General features: G+C 40.1%; 1 protein-coding gene across 1 annotated transcript in view; it reads right to left on the bottom strand.

The window, feature by feature from the left end:
* Positions 1-7632: 7632 nt before the first annotated feature.
* The window catches only part of ABAT (4-aminobutyrate aminotransferase), a 126844-nt gene continuing 107713 nt past the window's right edge, over positions 7633-26763 (bottom strand). The window contains exons 12-16 of the mRNA XM_018570215.1: positions 24601-24738; positions 13474-13641; positions 12017-12163; positions 11459-11570; positions 7633-8518 (exon numbers count right to left, since the gene is read on the bottom strand). Of these exons, the coding sequence (XP_018425717.1) occupies positions 8397-8518; positions 11459-11570; positions 12017-12163; positions 13474-13641; positions 24601-24738 (687 nt within the window). The 3' untranslated portion in view covers positions 7633-8396. The remainder of the gene's footprint in view (positions 8519-11458; positions 11571-12016; positions 12164-13473; positions 13642-24600; positions 24739-26763) is intronic.

Here is a 26763-nt window from a genome sequence, read left to right as displayed (position 1 = left end):
TTTCAACATAGGGAAGAACAATTCCAAAAGACGTGGTTTTATCGCCATGAATTGGTTTTCACTCCGAAATGCAGAGCTTTGGTGGTGGAGTAGTTGTCTACACTTTCCTGGAGTATCTGGATTTGGCTATAGGATAGGGGACGATGTGGAAATTTCCTTTCACCCTTTATCTTTATATACATCCTGCACACTCCTTTTTTAGTTTCCTTTCCTTCTCCGCTCTTTTTGCTATGTCTATGTTTTCTCTGCCGTGTCAGCTTGTCACATATACCAGGCATTGGCACTGCACCTCCTTTACAGTCAATGGATTGCATGCTTGGGTACCATACTGTAACTGGTTCATGCGTAGTAAGGATTTTGAGCTCTAAACATCTGTTTGCTGGGGGAAGTCACGTGTTGCATCTGCACATTCTTTTGGTTATCACGTCATACTAAGAGTTTTGCAAGCTACATTTCATGAGTTATATGGTTCTGTTTTTCTAATATTTGAAATAATGACCTGTGGTTTTAATTTCAAAGTGTTATACTTACTGAGATTGCATTGCATGTTTTGAACCTTATTATTTATTGTCACCAATAATATAGTTGTGATCATGCATTTGCACTGATTTTATAGTTTATATATTTTTGCACAATATTGTTTTTATTTAGTCTTTAAATTAGCACTTGGTTAATATTATGAAGTTTAGTAGGGAATCTCCTTAATTTCAGATCCCTACCTGTTTGAATAAAATATTGATTTTATTCAGATCCAACGTCCTGACAGTGCATTCTTGTGGGTTTTTCTATGTTTTATTTTGTTTTTTTATGGCCTGTAAAACATTTTCGAAATAAAGAATTTACAAAAAAACAACAAACATTGGAGATGTGGACATGTATTTCTGGGACACAGAAAAGTTTATGGTTTTAAAAGCGCCAAGGACAATCCTTACCCCTCCTGGGGAAGAAATCGTAAGCACATATGCAAGGTGCAGCCTCAAAAACAGTCAAGGGTACTGGCACATCTAAAAAATTGTTATTGCCTGCCGTCTTTGATACCATCCATCCCCAGCCGCCGTCCAATCAGCCTCTATTACTTGACCCTATCACGTCCGAGCAGCCCATTCTTAAGCTACAGCAGGGAGGAGACTGGCATTACGTCCTGATGAAGGGGGCGTGCCCCGGAAACGCGTCGACACAGCAGTGCTTTATACAGGACACGCTATCCGGATCTTTTTATTGCTCTGGTCATATTGTCCAACGGCTTGTTTTTATCTTCAACATAGTGAGTACCTGTCAATTCACCTTTATGCCTGTCTTTTTGGATTAAATGATATTGCACCAGGAAAGGCGCCTCTTCTTCTGTGATTTCTGGGACACAGTTTAATGAACAGAGCTAATCAGAGTGACTCTGTACCAGTGTTCACATTAGAGAAACCTCCTCTCCCTGTCACTGCAGAGAAGGGTGTATTTATTAAATAAGGACTTGAATGAAGGGTACGCAGCAGCAGATTCAAGGTTAATGAATCCATTCCTGTTCATCTCATCTCCATCCTGTCTCCCTAGTGACCTTGTATATTAATGCCCTCACCACCTCCTTTACCCTGCAAATTAACATCCTCCAACTGTAGGTGACGTGTACGTTACGCCTCCCCCCCTTTCCTGTGTGCACTACTACCAAGGTCCATGTTTTAACCACCTCTAAAACCAGAACGTTATTTCATTTCCAAAAATCAGATCACCTTGGTGTGTCTACATTCCAAATAAGGGCACCACTTTTCTCGTAGTATGACGCACACTGCCACCTGTGATTCCTCCCCTTAGAGTTATATGAAATTTTACCTTCATTTACTCTATTCAAATCTTCTATTTCCCTCTTTCATTTAGCACCTATTCCATTTTCTATTTACAATTCTATTGACCATTATAATCTCTTTACTTTTATTTATTTTTACATTTTTTAATCAAATCTCTCTTTTTCCTCCGTCTAATAAATCCCTAAGCACCCATACCCAACATGTTTCGCCTCAATTTGGGCTTCATCAGGGGTCTGTGCAAATTGTGCCAACAAAAAGTGCTAGTGCTTTTGTGCCATTATCAGGAAAACAAACTACCGCTGTTTAATGACATCACTTCCGGTAATGGTACTAAGTGACTTACCAGAAGTACCACTGCTGGAAGTGATGCCACCGGAAGTGGCGTTACCAGCTGTGATGTCACAGGAAGTGACGTCAAACGGCACCAAAGTAGGGACCTATATAAGGCGCTGCACTATGTGGTAGTTTGTTTTCCTGCTAAAGAAACATGCTAGTAGACAAACCTTGAGAAAATAATCAAAGAGGAAAATAGAAAAATGATTTGCTTCTTTCTGGGCAGAGAGGAGACATCCATTTTTCAATGGACACCAGCAAGAAACAGAGGCTTGCATGTAGTGGAAGGAGCTATACAGGGCTGTTTTTACAGTTTTGTTAGCCATTGTACATGCTCCTTAAAGCAGCTGCATAACCCATGGTTTCAGAACACTTCATTCTGTGTCCTGTAATGTGCAATTAAGAAAAAAAGTATTCATATACTGTATATTATCATTACAGATATTATTTCAAAGCAGTAACCAGTATACAAGAAAATCAGGAGCAGCTGTGCATGGCAACCAATCACCTTTCATGTTTCATTTTCAAAGGTTAACTGAACAACCTGAGGAGAGAAGCTGATTGGTTACTATGGGCAACTGCCCCAGATTCTGTCTGCTCCAGTTTTGATAAAATCCCCCCAGTTTTGCTACAGTGAATGGTAACCGCGTGTTTTCTTTCTTAAGATAGATAAATAAAAATAAGAGTGGTGAAGAGCCACCCAAAACAAAGGTTGTTGTCCTGGAGACAGCTCGGATCATTGCTGTAAATTTAGCTATTCCCTTCTTTGGAGTGCATTCTGTATGTATTGCTTTTAAAAATCAACTAAGGGCTGGTGACATTGCTCTAACCTTAAACATTTAGGGCCCATTTACATTTGTGTGTTGTAGAAACACAAAGTAAAGCATGCTTTGCTCTTACCTCAAAGATCAGTGGTGCCATTTAATTGCATGGCACACCAATTGCCATTTAATATGGATGGCACACCAATCCATCTTGCGAATGCATCTCATCGCATGTGCGTTTGAGCTCAACACTATGCACAGATGTGACAGTTTGTTAAACGAAACAAGGTCAGGGGCACCAACAAAGCATAAAACAAGTAAATGCATGACAGTTTGTGTAAAGGTGCCTAAGGGCTATGTAGTTTTTTTTTTACTCCTAAAGAATATACAGAAAATCTACTTGTGATAGAAAAAAAAGAAAAAGTCTACAGCAAAGATGACAGGCAAATGAGAAAGCATTCCCTACATTGTTCTATGTACCAAAAAAATTAACGTGAGATTTGTTTTAAATTTACAAATACCTTTTATTTATAACTAATTAACACATAAAGCAGTTAAAATGTTCCAGATTTTTGAACATGAATACAGAAGTGCAGTTAGTCAGAACATGTTTGGCACTATTTAACACTGTAAACAGAAGTTCAGATTCCTTTCCATAAGCACCCCATTTATCAGTCATAATTATATATATTTGTAAAAATTATAGCTTCCTATACAAAAAAGTGCAAAAAAGAAAAAAAACAGGAAATAGCATAATTATGTATTCAGAAGTTAAAAGATCTACAGAACATGCTACATACATGTTAATCACAATGGTTTTAAAATGTTCAACAAACTGTATCTCATTCACACATGTGGATCTAGTTACGAGGGTAGTTACCATTGGTGTATGAAAAGATTCACTTCTAGAAATATAAGCCTAAACGCAGTCGTATATTTTCACATATCACTGAAACATATACTTATGACAACCTATAAAATATTCGTTTTCATAAGTAAAATGTGTTTTAGTTTATTCTGCAAGGTACATTCGTGTTATTACCCAACACTTTGTGCCATTCAGACTGTTAGAATGTATCCAATAGGTTCTCTATAAAGTAGTGGTACAGACAAAAGGTCAAGCCATCTTAATCCAATGACAACATCCTGATCTTTAGCAAATGGTCAAATCTTTATCCACACCTGTGGCTCCTGAGCTGCTGGACAAATGAGTGCACGGAGGAGCAGATGTAGTCTTTGTGTTACTGAATTAACTATACTAAACTTTGAATATCCAGTGAATATTTATCTGTTACAGGTGCCTTGTGTACAGTGTTACTTCCACCTGATCTCTCAATAATTAGGTCATATGGCTGGGTTCACACTTGGGTGTTCGTAATATGCGCCTTTGACGTGCATTCCGGGCCGCGCGTTTTTACCGCGATTTGCGGTCAACGAAACATGCGACAAACGCGCATTTAAGAGGGCTATCCGGCTGTATCCTAATGGATATGCGCGGAAATACGCCCCAAAGAAGCTCTTTGGGCTTAGGGCGTTTTTCAGCGTGTTCCGACGTGCTGAAATACGCCCTGTTGGGAACCATGCCCATAGGAAATAATGGGATTTCACTTGCTTGGCGTTTCACAGCGCTTCGATCAGCGCTGTAAAAAGCCCAGGTGTGAACCTGTCCTATATGTAGACATTTAGGACTAAGTGCATAACGTTTATATAACCTGTAAAGTCAGACGCACATAAAGAGGCACCGACGCCATTTACTTCTAAAACTTAATGTTCATCATGTCCTAAAGTAGAGAAAGGCAGAAAGTTATCTTAGTAACTATATATAAAAGTAGACCTATCTGCTCCTTTAATTTCTCTCTAAATATATGTCCGTGAAGGTTCTCATTCATCCAGGTCATGGTATATCTGTAAAAAATAAGTCAAGGAAACTGGACTTGCTGTATTCTCCCAGATAAATTTTTGTACAAGTCATTCGGAATTGAGAAAGCTGGTTAGATGATTAGTGAAACGTCTTCAAGAAAAATACAGCAAGTCCAGTTGCCTTGAGTTATTTTTACAGATATCTCTAAATATATATTTTACTATGCAAGTCCACATTTTGCTGAGTTTATAGCACATATTGACGGTTTATGTCTATGGAATTGTATCCTTATTTTAAAATAATATATTATAAAAATAAACTTCTACAATAGCATAGCATGCAACTGTTTATATAGACTATAATATTTAATTCATTTAATTACTCTACTTGATATAATAACCTTGTTCATTGTCTGGAGGGAATTGCCTACAGATTGGTAGTAAAATGTCAGAGTCTGGACTTAATGTAGGCCCAAAAAAAACCAATAACCATAGAAAACTGTACTGTACTTGCAAAGATTTCTAAACAAGCTGCAGCTCAGCTGACAGAGCCCAACGAATGCCAGAGCTGCTTTCTCTGAAGTCACTTTACAAGTAGGTTGACTGATACTTTTGTGCATATAGATTGTATTAAGAATTGCACAACACAGTGCAATTTATGCAGTAGGCAGATCCCAAGAGTTGGAGATTTTCCTCTACTGCAGAGGAAAAGATCAGAGTGCTGTGTGTCCACTGTTGTCACAGATGCTTAAGGATTGTGGTAGCTTCTGGTTCTCGGTTGGCTCATGCAAGGACAGGTGGGCAGGCAGCTATCTTCTCACATGTTGTTCCCATTAATTGAGCCCATACAAGCATGACTTCACTATTTGTAGCCTTCTGGTTGATACTACAGCACTTAGCCAGTGATGGCAGATAAGGTGGTTTTATTTCTAGCATACCAATAAATAATGTATGGATTAAAAATTAACCCTGCAGACCCAATTAAAAATCCTGTCATATGATGACTGTATCTGTCAGGGTAGCAAATGTGCACAATACAGGCAGGCCAAGTAGGCAGCAATATCACAATGTTTGGGGAAGATCATACAAGTGACCCATATTCACCAATGTGGCTCTCTAAAGATCTCATCATGCGTCCCACCCAGACAATAAATAAGAGCATATCTATCATTCAAGAAATTCCATATGCTTCAATTATCATCAAAGGCACTCTGAAATGTGTCTTTAGGGAAAGTATGTATCTTTATGGACCTTTACACAATATGGATAGATTTGCCTCTAGCACAGGGCAACTTTAAATGTAAGAATTGCTTATACACACATATGGCAAAATCAATAGGGTTTGGCCTTTCAGCCATATGCATCAGATGGTGGTCAGTACCACCGTTTTATTCTATAGGGTCTTGGCATTCAGAAAATATATAATGTTGGGGGGTTTTATGTCATTTTCAGGCCTAAAATGTGGAATCTAACATGGGTGCAAAAAATGAAAAAAGGGCCTCAGTCATGAAGGGGTTAAAGATTCTACACTCAAAAGATCTTGTTCTTCAACACTTACTAACACATGTGGTCCTATATCCACTAGGGATGAAGTTCAAGTTCACATCTACCATGGGTTTGCAGTGGATCTCCATGAATTATAAATGTTTGGTGAAAAACTTTGCAGATTGGCTGCCAGAAATAAGGAAAAGCTTATTGCAGTGCACAGCCTTTGCCACTGGTCAGATGAGTCACAAAACCAAAAATGTAAAAAGGATTGTATAACCCAGCTCCCTTTCTATAAAAAAAGTCAGATATTGTCAGTGTGTGCTGGAACTGTTAGTGGAGCCGACAGTTCTGTGTAGGCAATGATGAGGTTTTCTTTTCTTTTCTTAATCTCGGTAATAGTACATGTCCTCCATGGTAGTGCCCACATTCCTATGTCCTTTGCTTGAAGGATTAATAAGCAAGCTATTGACAAATGGCCAGAATGGAAGATTACCCCTCTTTATTTATCAGTTGGCTTTGCCAAAAAGTTTGCCTATTTGGACAAGATTTTCTAAACTGTTTGCGAACTGAACCCGAGCAGATTGGCTTATCTCTAACAGCCACTGCAAGTATGTTCTATCAACGTCTGTGACTTGTGGCACCATACTTTCTGTGGACTGAAAGGGGAATAACAGTGTAGTAGGCTTTACATGCAATGGAGACCGTACAGGTGCTTAGTCTTCTGTGCCACATAAGACAACTGGCATTTAATTTCTAAAAGTAACTTTTAGCCTTGTTACAAGACTACAAACACGTTAACAGTTTGCTATAATATAATGAATTGGTTAAACAAAAATAAAAGTTCAAATGGTTAGAAAAGAGGACAATTAAATGTAGTCCTATGGGTGTTAAATATTTAACACACACTTGATTTCCTGTCCAATAATCCCATTGAAGACAGCTACCACCAAATATCATTTCTTGATATCTTTTAAGGAAAATGTTGAGCTATAGGCTGCAGAGTAAAGCTATTCAATCTCTATGAAATAGCAAAACATCTGTTTTCCTATTTCTGTACATGTATGGATAATCTGATATACATATCAATACCTCTTTTACATAATATCCAAGTTTTACATTTTCAAACAAGTACATTCAAACAAGAACAAATAGGCTAATTACTTGGATATCCTGAGTTAAAGAGACACTAGCTTAAATTTATCAGGAGAAGACAAATGACAAGATGGCTTATTGTTTAGAAAAAATATATTAATACTCAACTCATACTGGCTGTAGCAAAAATAAACACTTTGGTGAGAAACGCAAAAATCCCTGATAAAAAAAAAAAGTTATGTTTGATAACACTTAAAATACTGCACTTATGTACTCAGGAAAATGAGACAATTATTTAGGATGGCTAACAGATACCTGTCTGCATGATCTATGTGCTATCAATGGCATTAACATTGAGAATGGCATAGTCAAAGGTCTAGCAAAGAGAAATACGTCACATATAATTAAAGAGCGTTTGAATTTTTATTCTATAAAAGGATAACATGCAAATATATTTAAAGTAGGGTCAATTATCTAGTGCTACTCGTCAGCTCTAATCTAATTAGTCTAGTATCTAACTATAAATCCAGTGCTATAGATAACTCATTTCACAGAACAGACTCACACTGTGGGGACAATGCACGGTGAATGGCAGGCTAAGAAATTCCTGCCATTTCTTCTTAATCAATAACACTTACATCGATAAGACAACACATACATTGAACCTACATTTTAAAGTTAAACTGAACACAATGCTGATACTCTGAATACAATGAAGTAATTGAATGGGAGAAAAAATTAAAATTTCACAGTCTCATTGTCACACAACTTTGTCATTATTATACAATATTAATAAGTACTTCATAATGAAAGGTGATATTTTGATAACATCCCTGATCACTATATCCTGTACACTAGAGGAAAAAGTTTTTCCTCTGAAAATAGGCATTGCAGGACATTAGAATGGATTTTTATAGGGACACGGTTTTGGCTCAAGAGCAAAATTTCCCTCCACTAGAGTTAGACCTGAACTGTGAGTAAAGAGTAGTAGAGATTAATAATCAAAGCAGATTTCATGATCTCCTTCCTTCTTTTGACTAAGGCAGCTCAGCAGAATCAGTTTTTACTTGAAATCCCTCAGGATGTCATTGAAGATGTTCAAGAACAGGTGTGCATGGTGCTCTTTGAAGACCAAGGTTGGCCTAAAGCGGATGGATCGGTCACCAGCACCTCCTAGTACAACACCTAGGAAGACAAAATGGTCATTAGTATGTTCTTGCTGTGTCAAACATTTCATATTAACATAGTTTGCAGGGTTAAAGGAGACCTGTCTGGAGCAAAAATACTGGGACTGCCAATGATGACCTCCCTTTTGAAAAGCTAGTTGTCTGGCTTTCATACTGATCCAATGGCTTTAATACTTTTCTCACTCACGTGCCTGGAAGAAATATGTAGATCAGGAATTCCGACCACTCGGGTCACATGCACATACTTGTTCTGGGTCAGCAAAATATTCAGAAAAGCCAGAAAACATTTAAGGCAGCCACAGCCAGGCAAGTAGCAATTTCAGAATGCCAAAATAGCAGCCACTGTTTTTACTCTTATGACCAGTATCCTTTAACCCCTTCATGACTGAGCTTATTTTCAGTTTCTGGTCATAAATGACTGACACACTTTTTACATTTTAGCTGTGTGATTCTTCCACAGCAGTAATATACTTTCTTACTAAATGTACCCACACATATTATATATTGTTTTTTAGAGGACAGAGGGGACTATATAATTATATCAAACGTGTACTTAACGCCTCACTTAATTTGAATAAAATATGAAAAAATGAGGAAAAAAAACTAGAAGAAAACACTTTTTTTCACAAGTTTTGATAATTATTATTATTGTTAGAAATTTGTTAATAATAATTATAGTATAAAAGAATGGAAGAATGGTCAAACATTCCCATAGACACACTACTAAACCTTGTGGAAAGCCTTCCCAGTAGAGTTGAAGCTGTTATAGCTGCAAAGGGCGGGCCAACCCAATATTGAACCCTACGAGCTGAGACTGGGATGCCATTAAAGTTCATGTGCGCGGAAAGGCAGGCGTCCCAATACTTTTGGCAATATAGTGTATATTAAACATCTTCATACTGGAATTGAAGTTTTCTGTAAACGCTTCCAACAAAGCTCTTGATGACATTTGCCAAGTTGTGGTGACCCCAACGGTAAAATTTAGGGATGACGCGGCTGCTGCAGCGAAATCTGGTGGCGTGGCGGGAGAACTGACACTGCTGCGCTGGAGAGGGCTGAGGAGGACACACAGCGACCCACAGTTTGAGAACCACTGCTTAAAGGAGACAGCAAATCCTCTATTTCAGCGGTTCTCAACCTTTCTAGTGCCGCGACCCTTTGATAAAAGTGCCCAAGTTGTGGCAACCCCTAACAGTAAAAGTATTTTCAACGCAGAATAACGCCAGCTACAGAGGAATACAGAAAATCGCAGCAATAGTACATTATACTATGTGGTACTATTGCTGGGATTTGTAGTCCTCTGTAGCTGGCTTTATTCTCCATTGCGACATATAATTTATTATTGCTGGGAGTTGTAGTCCTCTACAGCTGCTGGTATTCTTCAGTGTGCTGTATAATGATTATACGGCGCAACGCAGAATAACGCCAGCTAAAGAGGAATACAACAAATGTACAGTGTATAATGTATTGCTGGGATTTGTAGTCCTCTATAGCTGATGGTACAGCACAATGTACTAGCAGCTAGAGAGGACTACAAATCCCACTACCGACTACCCCAGCAATACATTAAAGCAGCACCATGTGGGGGGGGGTGAGAGAGTGCAGGCCTACCTGAGCAGATATGTACGCCGTCAGAATAAAAACCACCATAGGAATGCTATCATTAGAACTGGACCTTAATTTCAGGTCCCCCTCTGCTAATTGGCAGCAGCAGAGGGCGGGCTCAATAGCTAGTTTGCTATTGGCTATTGCAAAGTGAAATAGCCAATAGGAATCTAGCTGTGTGTTCCTATGGGTTTATTTTTTTTTCTCTCACTGATTACGGCCTGCGGCCCGATGTCAAAAAAAGAAAAAAAGCAGAGAAAGGTTTGCTAAGCTCGATCGAGCATAGCGAACCTGTCCAGGGAAAGTTTTTTTTTTTCTCTGATTTACGACGGCATGCGCAGAGAAAAAAACAGCGGAGCAGACCTTTCCCGGGGCCGCGAGGCGACCCCTGGCAGATAGTCATTCGACCCCCGACGGGGTCGCGACCCCCACGTTGAGAACCGCTGCTCTAGAACATACTGAAGCTCTTAGATTGCACTATTAGAAACATTTTATGATTTCTATGTGAATTCAAGTTACTGCATCAGCCGAATTCTGTCAGCTTCTGTAGCTTACATGGTAACTTCCTCTGCTTTTGGCCAAATATATAAAGAAAAGCACCTACGCACTATCCATTAACGCCAAGATTGACAAAGCATTATCTTTTTCTTTTATAAAGTTGTAACAGTATGAACTTTGTTGTTCACTAAGGCTAAGTTTACCTTCAGACTATGTTTCATGTTACACCCATATTTAGGGTATAGCATTTAACATTGTCACGTGTGTGTGGCTCCACCTACACAGCCATGCCATCCATTCACAGATCTTTTAACAGGATCTGTGAATAGAGAAACTACAATTCCCATGAGCCACAATGGAACGGGGACTTTCAGCTCTCAGGAACCAGAACATTGTCACAAAGTCTCTGTCAGGGGCTGTGGAAGCCTCACACAATCTGCAAACCACTGTTATTCTTCAGTGGCCCTTCCTAGGACCTTGGCTGACAGTAGGGCTTGGAGCAGCTTTGTAGGTTTGGGGGAAGAGTTTAAAGACCAATCTACTTTCAGCACTGTGGGACCAAATAATTTTTTTTACACAAAGACAGCCTAGAATAAGTTATGTATGCCCTAAAGTAACTAGACATGTTTATCTTAATAGGCATGGGTTGATGACAGGGTCTCCATACTGACATATTTCTGCATTACAGAGCTGAATGGTCAATACAGATTATAATATTAGAGACAGGGTCTGTTTTAACATTTATTCTTATGATAATTTACTAAGGGGTCAGTGCACTCAAACCTAAAATGTTCAAATACAAGGTATATTGTCTGAAGGATTAATGCCAACTTACCTTTATTTCTTGCTTGAGATATTAACTTAACGCGGGTAGCATCATTTGGAGTATCAAAAGCGCAGAATGTCCCTCTACCTCTAGCTCTGCTCACAAGATGTGCATACCGAGACTGTAAGAAATGACATATACTTTATATTATTTCTCCTTCTCGGATCAAGGCTGAAGTACTAGAGTTAAAATGGCAGCAACATCAAAATCAGATATAACAAAGTTTGAATATAAGTTTGCTTCTATGAAAAGACAAGATTAATATATTTACCTTGACATCTAACAAACATACACAGCTTCAAATTATTATTTGCATATGTAAAGAACTAGTTTTGCCATACATTTCTTATATCAAACAGTTAAACACTGAAAACTGGCATGGGAATAAGCCTAGTGAGGGATATTTATTAAAGTGTACCTTGCAAAAATGTTCATATCTTGAAACTTTTTTTATTTACTAATTTTACATCAAAATTAACTTAAGAGTGAAGTATACTTGTCAGTGTTTGGTTTAGTACAGACAGATGAAGTATTAAAAAATAAAGCTACAACAAAATGTAAGATTACCTGGATATCCAGAATTCCATCTAGAAGAACTTTTCCAGTTTGAATAGCATTGTTTAAGAGATCCTCTCGCTTTATTACATTTAAAACTTCAGCCAGCAAAAGTGTTTTGGAGGGGTCACCAAGCCAGGTGTTAAAAATTCGATAAGGCTTTGGTAAAAGAACAAGCACATTATTACTGCAAGATATATATGGAAAATAAAATCATGTTATGAAAAGTGGAGAAATGCATTTAATTAGCACTAATACTGCACAAAACTGACATTTTCAGTTTAATAACCTCACTTTTCTCCACGAAGTAGGGCAAAATTGTGTTGTGCTGACTCTCGTAAACCTCAACAGATTGTCTTTGCAGTTTAAAGAATACATCAGTCACACAAAAGATTATGAAATCAGTAAGATAGTAAGAAGTGGAATGTGTTTGCTGGGGGCAGGATGTGAGGCCAGAGAATCCTATTTGCTACACGGTTTTGATTAAGAAAAACCCCCTGATTTAGTTTTTTTTATTGGCCAACATGTGGACAAATGTTTTTTAATAAAAAAACATTTGTCCACATTTAATAAAACATTTATAATATAATATATATATTTTTTTTTAGGGCTGTGGAAATTAAAGATTAATTTTTGGGTTAATCGTTAAACGTTTTGATTGATTAAAATTATTTTGATCGCTAATGAAAACACTCACCTCTCCACCGGCTTCCGGGAGTCCAGTCGGCGATCCGGTGAGGTCACCGGACTCCTCCCCCTTTGTTAGCCGACGGAGCCACTTGGGCCAGTGAATTTGCCCAAGAAACTTTCTGCACGAGCGCCAGCCAAGGCATTGGCCTATACACATACAGCACAGCAATGAAGTAATAAAATGAACTAGGATCACACTAATCCAGCACGTTATTATTCTGAGTTGCCCCACTCAAGCGGCGGCCATATTGAGTGGGGCACGTGAGATTAATAACGTGCTGGATTAGTGTGATCCTAGTTCATTTTATTACTTCATTGCTGTGCTGTATGTGTATAGGCCAATGTAGTTGGATTTGTATGTGCGTTATAATTAAATCGAAATTAATCGATTAAAAAATTTTTCGATTAATCGAACACGAACATTTTAATCATTACCAGCCCTACTTTTTTTTTTAATATCATTGTATCACACAATTATAATATTAAACTGAGGCACTACCATCTATAGACTTATGTCAGTGGCCTTATGTCAAAGCTTTTTCTGAATAAAGCCTTCAGCTTGCATGTGATCATTATGACCTAGCAGACAGTGATTACAGGATGGGGAACCATTCTGATTGGCCCTCGATTGTTAGTGGGGACCCAAAGATATTTATGAGTAATGACCATCGTGAAGAAAAGCAGTCACTCCATCATAGTGAGCTGCTTAACACATAAGGTTTGTAAGCACTTTATAGTTTATTTTATAAGCATTAGGCAGTAATCCTCTGAATACTTACAGCATCAGGACGAAGTTCTTTCTTATAGAAAAACCCTCCTGTCATCATTTTCTTACTAAAGGAAACAGCATCCGCTGGATCGTCCAAGCCCCAGTGTTCATGAGCCCAAAATTTCCCAGTTGCTCCTCCGCCAGTTTGAACCTCATCCACTAAAAATGCACATCCATGCTGTAAAAGTTAGAATGGATTAAATATATAAGTGATAATACAAACATTTTTTTGAGATTAAAGAAAACTGAGGCAAGTCAGGAATTATAAAAAGATAATTCTGGTATAAAAATATTGTGTGAATAAATCAGGACATTTGTGTTTTTCAGCATCTTTAAGTGTTTCTAAAGGCGAGGCACTCTATGGTTGGACTGATTTTTACACCTCTGACTACAAAAAATGAACAGTTACGGACAGTAGAACCACTGCCATATGATGAGCACCAAAAGAAGTAACAGCCTCGAACTCATATTCTGCTGAGTTTTATGTTAGTAAACTGATTCTCAAGGTTAACAAAGAAAAACAAGATGTTTAAATACTGAGAGGGGAATTGATCAAAACTGGAGCAGACAATATCTGGAGTAGCTGTGCACGGCAACCAATCAGCTTCTTTCTTTCATTTTCAAATCTTGACTGAACAAACTGAAGAGAGAAGCTGATTGGTTGCCCTCAGCAACTGCTCCAGATTTTGTCTGTTCCAGTTTTGATAAATTACCCTCTGAATGTTTTCGATTAATGAATTTCACATGATTGTTGGGATATGGAGATAAGCAAATTTATAAGCCTTACCTGTTCTGGCCAGTAAATGCATTGCTATGCACTAGACTGAAAGCTGATTAATCAAAGCCAAACTGTTACTGAATTTATTCCATTTTATTACAAATGCCACAACTATATACAATGACTGTGGACAAATGCCCCACAGACTTAAATTGAACATTGCTCCTACAGTACAGGCAGGGCCGGATTTACTCTATCTGCTGCCCCAATGCCAGGTTCCTCAATGTGCCCCCCTGTATGCAGGTTGGAAACAATTGATTACTTGTACAAAACAAGCGGCGGCTTCCCTGTTGTACATTTAGCCCTGCTTGCCCAAAATAGGGCTAAATGTAGAGAACTACCACCCGCCCGGCGGCACGGAACTGCATGTCCTGGGCGTCGGGAGATAGGAATTCCACACCCCTGCTGCCCCGAGGCCGTGCCTCAGTTGGCCTTGTGTGAAATCCGGTCCTGAGTACAGGTGTGTCCTATTGAAATTTAGGGAATGTTAATGCATAGGCGTGGGAAGTGTGGCAATACATTTTTACTGGCCAGGCTGCAGGCAGTGTGGGAGGCCGCAGCCGTCAGACAGGTAAGGACCTACGGTGAGGGTGGTGCCAGTGCTTACTGTATTGAAGGAGCTACGGAGGAGGACTGGGAGGATTTGTTTACATTTGCGAACTTGTCCGTTAAAGTAGAACGACAGTTTCACTGCTCTTGCCAAAATGTTGTGTACAGCATACTTGCACATTATAGCAGAGTGGCTGTTTGCCCTCCTCCAGAGTGTGCTGTCCCTTGCCTCTCTGTCTGGTGCTATAATCAAGATTTTCATCACTCCTTTTTGGATTTTGGGCAGCCATTGCGTGCATAGGTTGCATCATCACTGAATCTATCTCTGTTCATCTTACAAAATGATACAGATGCTAGGAATGGGTTGGGAGTGTACACTGCACTATACATACGCCACAGGCAGTGTACAAAATTGCTATGAGACAGGGGTAAGAGTTATTTAGTATAAGAGACATGTAATGTCTGTGTTGAGTGATGTATATTTAGCTGGCCGTCTGGGGTTGGGACGGAGCACTTTGTTCCATGTGCCCCTTTAGGTCACGTGATTTATTTTGTTTCTGCATTTTTGCGAATCTTAGCTGCCTGGGATTCGCTGTTGGGGTGCTACAGCAGTGATTCCCCCTTTTTGACTTTTAGGTCATTTAGTTTGTTGTTTTCTTTAGATAAAATACTATTATGATGTTCTTCCCCTCCTTGCCTTTTCTCTTTCTCTTCTCGTTCCTTTTCTTCTGCAAGGTACGCCTCCTATTTTGTGTACCCTCTCACTATTTACATGCCAGGTCTTTAGTAGTTTGTTCCTTTAATATTAAAGGATTCTAACATGCAACCAAAGTGTCACAGATACTCTATCATATGCATAGGAAGAAGGCGGACAGTTTTCTTTTCCAGGAGACTCATTTTAGGATCCTTGACCATCCCTCCTGTGTCAACCGTTATTTAAAAAAATGGTACCATAGTGCAAATTCTGATGCCAAATCTAGGGGGGTCACCATTGGTATCCATAAGCGCAGTCTTTTGCGTTTAGTGGACTCCCAGGTTGACCCTTATGGTTGCTATTTATTTTTAAAACTAACTTTTGGTTTGCGTTTTTTTACTGTTGCTAATATGTATTTACCCAATTCTTCACTTCTATCTGCACTTGACAGCTTTAGAATCTTTTGCCGACGGTGAAATTATTATGGGTGGTGACTTCAACTTAACGTTGGACCCTAGACTGGATTCTTCCTCGGGTCAGAGTACCATTTCTCACACTGATCTTAACCGGCTTAAAAGGAAGCTCTCCTCTATGCGACCTATGACGTACCTTACACCCCACTGAGGTAGATTATTCTTTTTATTCTCCGGTACATCGAACACATAGCCGTATAGACTATATCTTTGTCACCCAATCACTGTTAGAAGCTAGTCATACTGTTTCTATCGCAGCGAAAGAGTGGTCAGATCATTCTCCCCTATATGGTTCTTTTCATTTATCCAATGTGACTCCTAGGGCTTCCTTTTGGCACTTAAACAGTAATCTGATTCTGTATGTCGCGCTGAAGTACATCAGAATATTGCCGATTTTGTACGCAATCATGCAGCTGATCCCTCCTCTCCGTCTGTACAGTGGAAAGCACTAAAGTGTGTCTTACGCGAGGTCTTAATGAAACATGGTGCCCGTCTTCAGAGATGGAGATCTCAACAGTTAACCTCCTTATTCACTAAAATTCAAGACTTAGAACAAGTCCATCGTAGAGGCGGAGATGACAATGTTGGCATTGAACTTTCTAATACAAGCACTAAACTTCTACAGCTTCTTGGTCAGGTTTCTTTAAGACACCGTGATAGATTTTGAAATCCACGTATGAATATGGAGTGAAGAGCAGCTCTTTACTATCTCGCACATTGCAACACCATACTGCATTCACTAATATTTGATCCCTGCGGTCCTCTACTCGGGGTGTGGAACATTCTAACTCTGAAATACTTCACACCTTTCATGAGTATTATTCTCAATTATATATTTTACCCCCGCTTGTTTCTTTTCCTCCTTCCTCCGTGGACACCGTGAACCTCAAGCTATAGTGCAGCCACTGCTTTGCCCACTATTCCTGCTGAGATTGCTGAAGCCCTTGACGTCTCTTTCATGTCTGAGGAATTGGTTAGTGTGATTAAACTGTCCAAAAATGATAAGAGCCTCGGGCCCTGACGGTTTATCTGCTAGATTCCTTAAGCTCTTTGCCACTGAACTTTCTCCTATTCTTTTGCACACTTTTAATTTCGTCTCTGACTCCTGTTGTTTTACTCCCCAGTCATCGTCAGCTCATATCTCCCTTATTCTAAAGCCCTTTGCTCCCAGAAAGCTATCACCCCATTTCCTTATTAAATTGTTGGCTGTTTGCGTGCAACCGGTTCTCATGACGGTGATCCCTGCGGATCAGGTCGGATTCGTCACTACGAGAGGCTAGAAACATATGTAAGACTCTTACTCTTGTGGACATAGCCGTAAACGTAAGATCTTTAAAGTTAATCTCATGAAATCTGAAATGTTGACTATCTCCTTGCCTACCTCTGATGTCCTTCACCTTCAGAAGCATTTTTCAATTTAAATGGCAACAGGGGGCAATTCCTTATCTTGGCATCAAAATTCCTTCAGACCTTGCTTTTTTATTTCCCCTTAATTACTCCGTTCTACTGCGTAAAACCAATCTTGACCTCCAAAACTGGCATTCTAAAACACAGTCCTGGTTTGGTAGAATCAACGCCATTAAAATGGACATTTTACCTATTTCAAACGATCTCCATTATTTTACCTAGATCCTTATTTCTTCAATTACGGAAGCTTATATGTGACTTTGTTTGGGCACCCTGGAGGCCACATTTTAATTATAAGATTTTACTTTGCCCAAAACATCAGGGTGGAGCAGGTGACACGGATTCTTGATTGGTTTCACCATGGTTCCCAGAAACAATGGGTGGAATTGGAAATTCGGAATTCTCCTTTACATCCTAAAGCTGCTCCCTGGGTACCTTTTCCTCTCCTTGGACGTCAGGATCAGTGGTCAATTTTGTAGTTTTCTACTCTCCACTGCTGGCATCTTTCTTTTAGTTCTTTAGCCCTTTCTACCCTCCCCAGTCCTCTCACTCCTTTACTGGATAACCCGTTGTTTCCTGCAGGCTGTCGGGCTTCTGGCTTTCTCGACTGGGACAGATCCTAGTGGCCTCAATTACGACATGTTCTTTCTGGAACTTCCTTAGATTCTTTTGATACTCTCCCATTCTAAAGGGTGCTTGGCTGCAGTATAAACAATTACGTAGTTATTATCAATCGCTATGACCCTCTTCCAATGTATACCCATTTGAGGCCCTATGTACTGTTCCTTCCCCTCCAACTCACACAATCTCTTTATTACACTTCATTTACATGACTCACCTGTTCTCTACTCCTACTGCATACACACATAAATGAGCTTTAGACTTGGGTTCCGCTATAGGTCCATCTGATCGATCATTTATGGGTAAAAAGAAAAATGTGCCAATCTCTTGTAAATTGCAAGAGCGCAATTTTAGAAAACTTACTAGAGTGTACCTTGCTCCTGTGAGGCTGAATCGTACTTTTCCCTCAGTGTTGGAGATGCTTGGGGGTCGCGGGCACCTATATACACATTTGGTGGTCCTGCCAGGTAATTTATGATTTTTGGAACTCTATAACAGGGCGAATGCAGCCTTCTTGAAGAACTCCGCCCCTTGACTCTATTGACGTTACTTCCGTATTCCTTACCAAAGGCTAAGAAGTCGATTTTACAATTTTTTTTCTTTTTGTGACTCGTCAAGCAATTGCTAGGCATTGGAAGTCTCCACTTCCCCCTTACATAGTGGAATGGTTTGATATCATCAATGATATTATGCACATGGAGGAGCTAGTTGCAGAGGATAATGGGTCCGTCTCTAAATTTATTCAGATGTGGTCAGCCTGGATAATGTATAAGGAATCAATGGCTGAGACCCACCGCAGAGTGACCCTTTCGTTTGATTGCTTTTTCTATTTTTTAATGTTTTCTTTACATGGTGTTGTATCTTTATCATATTCTGCTGGCAGGTGTACCATCCAGGTTTTCTCTTTCTCTTCAACTCCTCTTCATTTTCTTTTTCTTAATTTCTTGCAACATTTTGTACCTCCCTGTGTTTCTTTTCTTTTTCTCCCTCTTCCTATTCTTGTTCTCTTTTCTGTTCTATATCAGTAATGTTGTTCCATTCTTCTACAAATAGATGAGAGGTGTATTTGATGCAATGGTTGCCACTTTGCTTTTGCTCTCAGTTTACCATGTTTACATTTTGGAACGCTTTGGTTCTTGTCTTCATTAGATGATTATGCAACTGTTACTATCCTTTACTTTCTTCTGTTGTACACCTAACTAGGGCTGCAACTAATGATTATTTTCATAATCGATTAGTTGGTCGATTATTTTTTCCATCAATCGATTAATTGGATATCTTTAAAGGAGGAGAACTATGAGATGAGTGATTTCCACTCACCTCATAGTTCTAGCCGACCTGTGACAATGAGACTGTCACAGGTCGGCTCAGTAGATCGGGAGGTGAGCGAACACATACCAGGTTCGCTCACCTCTCGATCCTGTCACGGCTCTCTGCCGTGACAGGGGGAGGGGCTGGATTCCCCTCTCCCCGCTCTGATCTGCCAGCGCTGACTGGCGGAACGGATGAGGGAGGGGGCGGGTACAGCTGGCTCTGCCTCTAGATAGGCAGAGCCAGCTGTCACTCACGCAGCTGGGCGGATCCCATCATCTAAGACGTGATCCGCTCCGGCTGCGGCGTCTCGGTATACCGCGAGCTACAGCTCGCGGTATACTGAGCTTAGGGTAACGGGAGGATGCTAGTTTGTGTCCTCCCGTTACCCTAAGGAGAACTATGGGGAAAAACACTGACCCCATAGTTCTCCTTTAACTTAAAATAAAATACAGAAATGCAGTGTTACAAACAAAGTTTACTTCAGAATAAAACTGCATTTGCAATTTCTTGCAATCGCAGTGCACTGGAAGGCACGGTACCAATCACACTGTGGGTGGGAGGCGCGTTTGGGGTGCCATTGAAATGAATGGCACTGCAACGCACCTCCCGCAGCAGAATTTGTCAGGCCGAAACCAACATTTTTTTTCTCCTTTATAATAATTTTTCAGAATTGTATTGTAAGCACATGGCACTTAAATAGCTATAGCCAGGGTGGAGCTAGTTGCAGAGGATAATGGGTCCGTCTCTAAATTTATTCAGATGTGGTCAGCCTGGATAATGTATAAGGAATCAATGGCTGAGACCCACCGCAGAGTGACCCTTTCGTTTGATTGCTTTTTCTATTTTTTAATGTTTTCTTTACATGGTGTTGTATCTTTATCATATTCTGCTGGCAGGTGTACCATCCAGGTTTTCTCTTTCTCTTCAACTCCTCTTCATTTTCTTTTTCTTAATTTCTTGCAACATTTTGTACCTCCCTGTGTTTCTTTTCTTTTTCTCCCTCTTCCTATTCTTGTTCTCTTTTCTGTTCTATATCAGTAATGTTGTTCCATTCTTCTACAAATAGATGAGAGGTGTATTTGATGCAATGGTTGCCACTTTGCTTTTGCTCTCAGTTTACCATGTTTACATTTTGGAACGCTTTGGTTCTTGTCTTCATTAGATGATTATGCAACTGTTACTATCCTTTACTTTCTTCTGTTGTACACCTAACTAGGGCTGCAACTAATGATTATTTTCATAATCGATTAGTTGGTCGATTATTTTTTCCATCAATCGATTAATTGGATATCTTTAAAGGAGGAGAACTATGAGATGAGTGATTTCCACTCACCTCATAGTTCTAGCCGACCTGTGACAATGAGACTGTCACAGGTCGGCTCAGTAGATCGGGAGGTGAGCGAACACATACCAGGTTCGCTCACCTCTCGATCCTGTCACGGCTCTCTGCCGTGACAGGGGGAGGGGCTGGATTCCCCTCTCCCCGCTCTGATCTGCCAGCGCTGACTGGCGGAACGGATGAGGGAGGGGGCGGGTACAGCTGGCTCTGCCTCTAGATAGGCAGAGCCAGCTGTCACTCACGCAGCTGGGCGGATCCCATCATCTAAGACGTGATCCGCTCCGGCTGCGGCGTCTCGGTATACCGCGAGCTACAGCTCGCGGTATACTGAGCTTAGGGTAACGGGAGGATGCTAGTTTGTGTCCTCCCGTTACCCTAAGGAGAACTATGGGGAAAAACACTGACCCCATAGTTCTCCTTTAACTTAAAATAAAATACAGAAATGCAGTGTTACAAACAAAGTTTACTTCAGAATAAAACTGCATTTGCAATTTCTTGCAATCGCAGTGCACTGGAAGGCACGGTACCAATCACACTGTGGGTGGGAGGCGCGTTTGGGGTGCCATTGAAATGAATGGCACTGCAACGCACCTCCCGCAGCAGAATTTGTCAGGCCGAAACCAACATTTTTTTTCTCCTTTATAATAATTTTTCAGAATTGTATTGTAAGCACATGGCACTTAAATAGCTATAGCCAGGGAATGCCAGCTTCCAGTCGCAAGATTCTGCAGACGACCTGCTGTATTTAAGTTCAGCCGCAAAGGGCTGGTGCAATAGCCAGTCTGCTATTGGCCATTTCAAATGGCAATAGCCAATAGCAAGCAGGCTAATGCAGCCGCCTACTGCTTGCGGTGTCCTTCTCCCAGCGTGGAGGAGAGACCTCGGGGATTCAACCAACTAATTGATAATGAGAATAGTTGACAAATATGCTCATAATCAATGAATCGATTAGTTGGTTGCAGCCCTACACCGTACATTTACTTTAATAAATGCAATTTGAATAAAAAGCAAAAGCATCTCCCAGCAATTATTGTTTTAAAATAAAGTTCCACTTTAAAGCACGCCTTTGGCTACTTTTCAGTAGCAGTATGTGCAGTCTGGTAGTATAAGTCACCCACAGGATTCGTAGATCACTCAGACTCCAGCAGGGCTCTGCCTTAGTTTCTGGTTCTGTTCTTGCATTTTCACTTCTGGGGTACCATTTTCTACCTTTGCAATCCCAATAAACTTAGAGTCCAAGGGAAAAAATTGGGACCCCTTCATAATGAGGCAGTAGAAGTAGAGACTAGGAACTCAATCATAAATATCTAATTACTGGATTCCCTCATGTATATAAGAAGCAGTTGTTTAGCATTTCCAGCATTCCATTACTGCATCCACTAAACACTGAAATTACAGTTCTGAATGGGAAGATCTCCTAGTAAATATAAACTAAGCGACAAACAAAAAACAGGCAGACCATGTTCCATGCATTGGTATTGATATTGGATATAAATAAAACAGTCCAATCCATCCATGTCAGATTTGGATCTCTTCAGACTGGTTAGTTCAACCTCCATAATAAACTCACAGAAGCCTTACATAGTTAGCCATGTATGTTAATTCTATCTATGGGCATAGATGAGGTGGTGTGTACGTGGATAGAGAACTGGCTACGGGAACGTGTCCAGAGGGTATCTGTAAATGGCACCTTTTCAGACTGGGCTAGTGTAATGAGCGGTGTGCCTCAGGGTTCTGTGCTGGGTCCCATATTGTTCAACTTATTTATTAATGACATCGGGGAGGGTGTTAACAGCGATATTTCCGTGTTTGCGGATGACACCAAAATTGGGAGGGTAATAGACACGGACTTAGACATTATAACATTACAGGAGGACCTGGATAAAATAGGGGAGTGGGCATTAATGTGGCAGATGAGGTTTAATGTCGATAAATGCAAAGTAATGCACTTTGGAATTAAAAATAAACAAATGGGTTATACAATTATGGGTATGCCGCTGGGGAAGTCAGAAATGGAGAAGGATTTGGGGGTCATTGTAGACCACAAACTGAAAGGTAGTTTGCAGTGCCAGGCTGCTGTAAACAAAGCTAGCAGGGTCTTGTCCTGTATTAAAAAGGGGATGTATTGCAGGGACAAGTCTATAATTTTGCCACTTTATAGATCATTGGTTCGACCTCATCTGGAGTACGCGGTCCAGTTCTGGTCACCAGTACTAAGAAAAGATGTCCTTGAGTTGGAAAAAGTCCAGCGGAGGGCAACCAAACTAATTAGGGGTATGGAGGACCAGAGCTACGAGACAAGGCTACTAAATTTAAACATGTTCACATTGGAGGTGAGGAGATTAAGGGGGGATATGATCTCCATGTACAAAATGTTCAATGGTGGTAGCAACATTAGCGATAAACTGTTTAAAATTAACTCCATTACAAAAACTAGAAGCCACCACCTAAAATTGGTGGGGAAAAAATTCCAGTGAAGGGGGTTCTTCACAGTAAGATCAGTTAGGGTCTGGAACTCTCTGCCACAGGCGGTGATTTCAGCAAATAATGTGGAATTGTTCAAGAAACTTTTGGACGATTTCTTAAGGGACCGCAATATACAGGGGTACAGGTACTCCTAGAATGAGATCCTAACAGGTTGGACTTGATGGACTAATGTCTTTATTCAACCTCAAATACTATGTAATTCAACTAAATGAGTTTACATAAACACGATACTTTGTTATTTCAAATGTTAATAATAATAATAGAAAATTAGGGATGCACCGAAATTTTGGCCGAAAGTGCCATCTTTCTGCTGAAATTGCGGTACATGTCTGGTTTCTCTCCTCACCGCTGTGCACTGCTCTGTGTCCCCTCTGACACAGCGCAGCTTCCAGCACGAAGGAGAGAACCTGTCAGAGGAGGCCGAGCGGTGCGGGGGAGGAGAGTGATGTGAGCGGCCGGTGTTTCACAGGAGGCTGAGGGGGGCATTGCGGGAGGAGAGCCCGGCCTCCTGTGACACAACGGCCGCTCACATCACTGTGACTGATCAGGACAGAGAGCGGTGTGGGGGTGGAGACAGCCATGTGCTGTCACAGGAGCACGAGACGGCGTTGAGAGGGAGGAGTTAGCTGTTAAAATAGACCGAGCTCTCCTCCCACAGCGTTGGCTCACCCACCAGTGACAGCAAGTCAGAATGGGGAGCTGGTAAAAGCAGTCAGCGATTAGTGACCGCTGACTGTTTGTAAATAACTGGACATAGTAGGAGTTACTATCTACCAGTTACAAATGAATAGGAAGTGATCTACATCACTTCCTGCTCATTCATGATTGTGTCCACGGTAAACATACTATCTCCACAGGTTATGAATGAACAGGAACACTCAGTACGGAGGCTTCCTGTTCATCTATAAAAGGGGCTGCAGAAAAAGAGATTGTGGACTCTGTGTCCTCAATCCCTTTTTCTATTTTCAAAAGAGAAATATCAGGGGTCTGTTTAGACCCCTGATATTTTACTGAAGCCCATGACAATAAAGTAAAAATAAATAAATAGAAGCTGTCACAGGTCGACTCCATCGATCGGGAAGTGAGCAGAAACATGCAGCCGACCCGTTCACTTCTAGAGACAGCTGCCTCTGTCTATAGATAGGCACAGCCAGCTATCACTCACACAGCTGGGTGGATCACAACAGAATTGTCGGCATACGTCCCGGTTGTGGCGCTCTCAGTATATCGCTGGCAAAAGCCTGCTATATACTGAGCTTTGGGTCACGGGAGGAGGATAGTTTATGTCCTCCCGTGGCCCTAAAGAGAACTATGGAGAAAAACATTTACCCCATAGTTCTTTTTCTAAAAAAATTTAAAAAGTTAGAAAAATTAATATTTTCGGTTTCGGCCTGACATTTTTTTTATTTTCGGTTTAAAATTTTCAGTTCAGTGCACCTCTAATAATAATAATAATAATAAAAAAGCTTTACAACCTTTCGAGCAATATCTCTCAGTTTCCTGAAGAAGTCATCGGATGCATGGTTGTCTCCTCCTTCTGACTGGATTGGCTCTACAACAATTCCAGCAACAGTTTTTTTCTTTTTCCTGTATTTTACAATCAAGTCCTCCACCTACAAAAAAATACACAGAAAATACAAAGAATAACAAATTAAATACTGAGAATGACAGTCTTTTATAGGCCTGTAATAAAAATTCCTAAGTGATTTTGAACAATGACAACATTATACTTTTTTTTGGCAGACATACACAACATTTAAATTTTTTTATGCATATTTACGGGAGTAGTATGAAGAATACGTTAATGCTAAAGCTACATGGGCAATTCTAGTTAGCTCAGTCATGCTACTAAAATCACTAGAGATTAATTGCCACCCACATTATATAAATACCCACATCACATTTGTAATAGGTTTCCATTCACATAGCAAGTTAGAAAAAATATGCCATTTACCTTTTCACTTTTTAACCCCTTTATGACCAAGCTTGTTTTTAGTTTCTGTTCATTAATGACTGACCCACTTTTCACATTTTTTCTGTGTGATTCTTCCATGGCAGTAATATAATTTCTTACTAAGTGCACCTACACATTATATATTGTTTTTTAGGGCTTGTTCACACGATGTCCGGATTCTGTCCGGACCAGAACAGTTCGCTCCTACACTAAAAATGCATCCCAATGTGTTTTATGTGCTCCAGTTCTCACCAGCGCAGTCCATTCCGTTCCGGACAGAAATGACTGCAGGTCACATTTTCTCCACTCCACAAAAAAAAGGAACTGGGACGCGGTAAAAATGCCTCAAAAACGCGTTGCACGCATAGCACCGCGTCTGCAGATCTGCACCAGAAAATGGTGTGAACAAGCACTAAGAGGACAGATAGGGCTATGTATTTATATCACATGTGTGCCTAATACATCACTTAGGATGAAGAAAATATAAAAGTAAAAATGAGGAAATACATTTAAAGAAAACACAGTTTTGATTAGTATTATAATTTTTTTTTTAAATAGCACAGCTAAAAGAAATGCATTAAAATAAATTAATGTATCTGTCCTTTATTTGGAAACATCTCACATCCCTAGGATTTCAGAAATGTTTCTGTACTTTTCAGCCTAAAACTGAAAGCTAATATTTACATTTTTCTCTAAAAGCTAATAGTGGTCACCTGGCATACAATGACACTGTCCCTGAGTGTCACACTTTGTGACAGCGACATACTTTGAACATCGCTGTTAAGAGGGGGTTAAATTAAAAAACAAATTAGGGTGAAAAACAAATCAGATTTTCTTTGTGAGTTTTTGTTTTTAATGATGATAGTATAAAATATTAGGGCTGGTAATGATTAAAAATTTCCTGTTCGATTAATCAATTTTTTTTAAAATCGATTAATTTCGATTAATTATAACGCACATACACATCCAACTACATTGGCCTATACACATACAGCACAGCAATAAAGTAATACAATTAACTAGGATCACACTAATCCAGCACGTTATTAATCTCACATGCCCCACTCAATATGGCCGCCGCTTGAGTGGGGCAACTCAGAATAATAACGTGCTGGATTAGTGTGATCCTAGTTTATTTTATTACTTCATTGCTGTGCTGTATGTGTATAGGCCAATGCCTGGGATCCCAACCTGAAATAAGCAATTTCAGGGAGGTGTCCCTCTCATTTCAGGGAGGTGCCCTCTTCCCCCGCATCCGCGGAGGGGGGGTTAGGGGGAGAGCACCCCCCTGAAATGATGGCAGATAGCACAGGAAGCAATAGCTTCTTTGCTATCTGCAGACTTTTTTTTTGTTTTGCAGTTTTCAGACTAAAAAAAAAAAAAGGCATAAGAATGCATAGCTAGATTCCTATTGGCTATTTCACTTTGCAATAGCCTATAGCAAACTAGCTATTGCACCTGCCCCCTGCTGCTTTCAATCACCAGAAGAGGACCTGATAGAAAAATTCAGGTCCCCCTCTGCTGATTGACAGCAGAAGTGGGTGGGTGCATTAGCTAGTTTTCTATTGGCTATTGCAAAGTGCAATAGCCAATAGTAATCTAGCTATGCAATCGTATGCCTTTTTTTTTCTTTTCTGACTGACGGTCAGGCCGCGGCTCCCGATGTCAGAAAAGAAAAAAAAAA

The sequence above is a fragment of the Nanorana parkeri genome, unplaced genomic scaffold (assembly GCF_000935625.1).
Source record: "Nanorana parkeri isolate BGI_ZX_2015 unplaced genomic scaffold, ASM93562v1 scaffold1479, whole genome shotgun sequence".
NCBI lineage: Eukaryota > Metazoa > Chordata > Amphibia > Anura > Dicroglossidae > Nanorana > Nanorana parkeri.
Note: the sequence above shows the minus strand (reverse complement) of the source record. Positions and strands in the feature narration are given on the sequence as shown.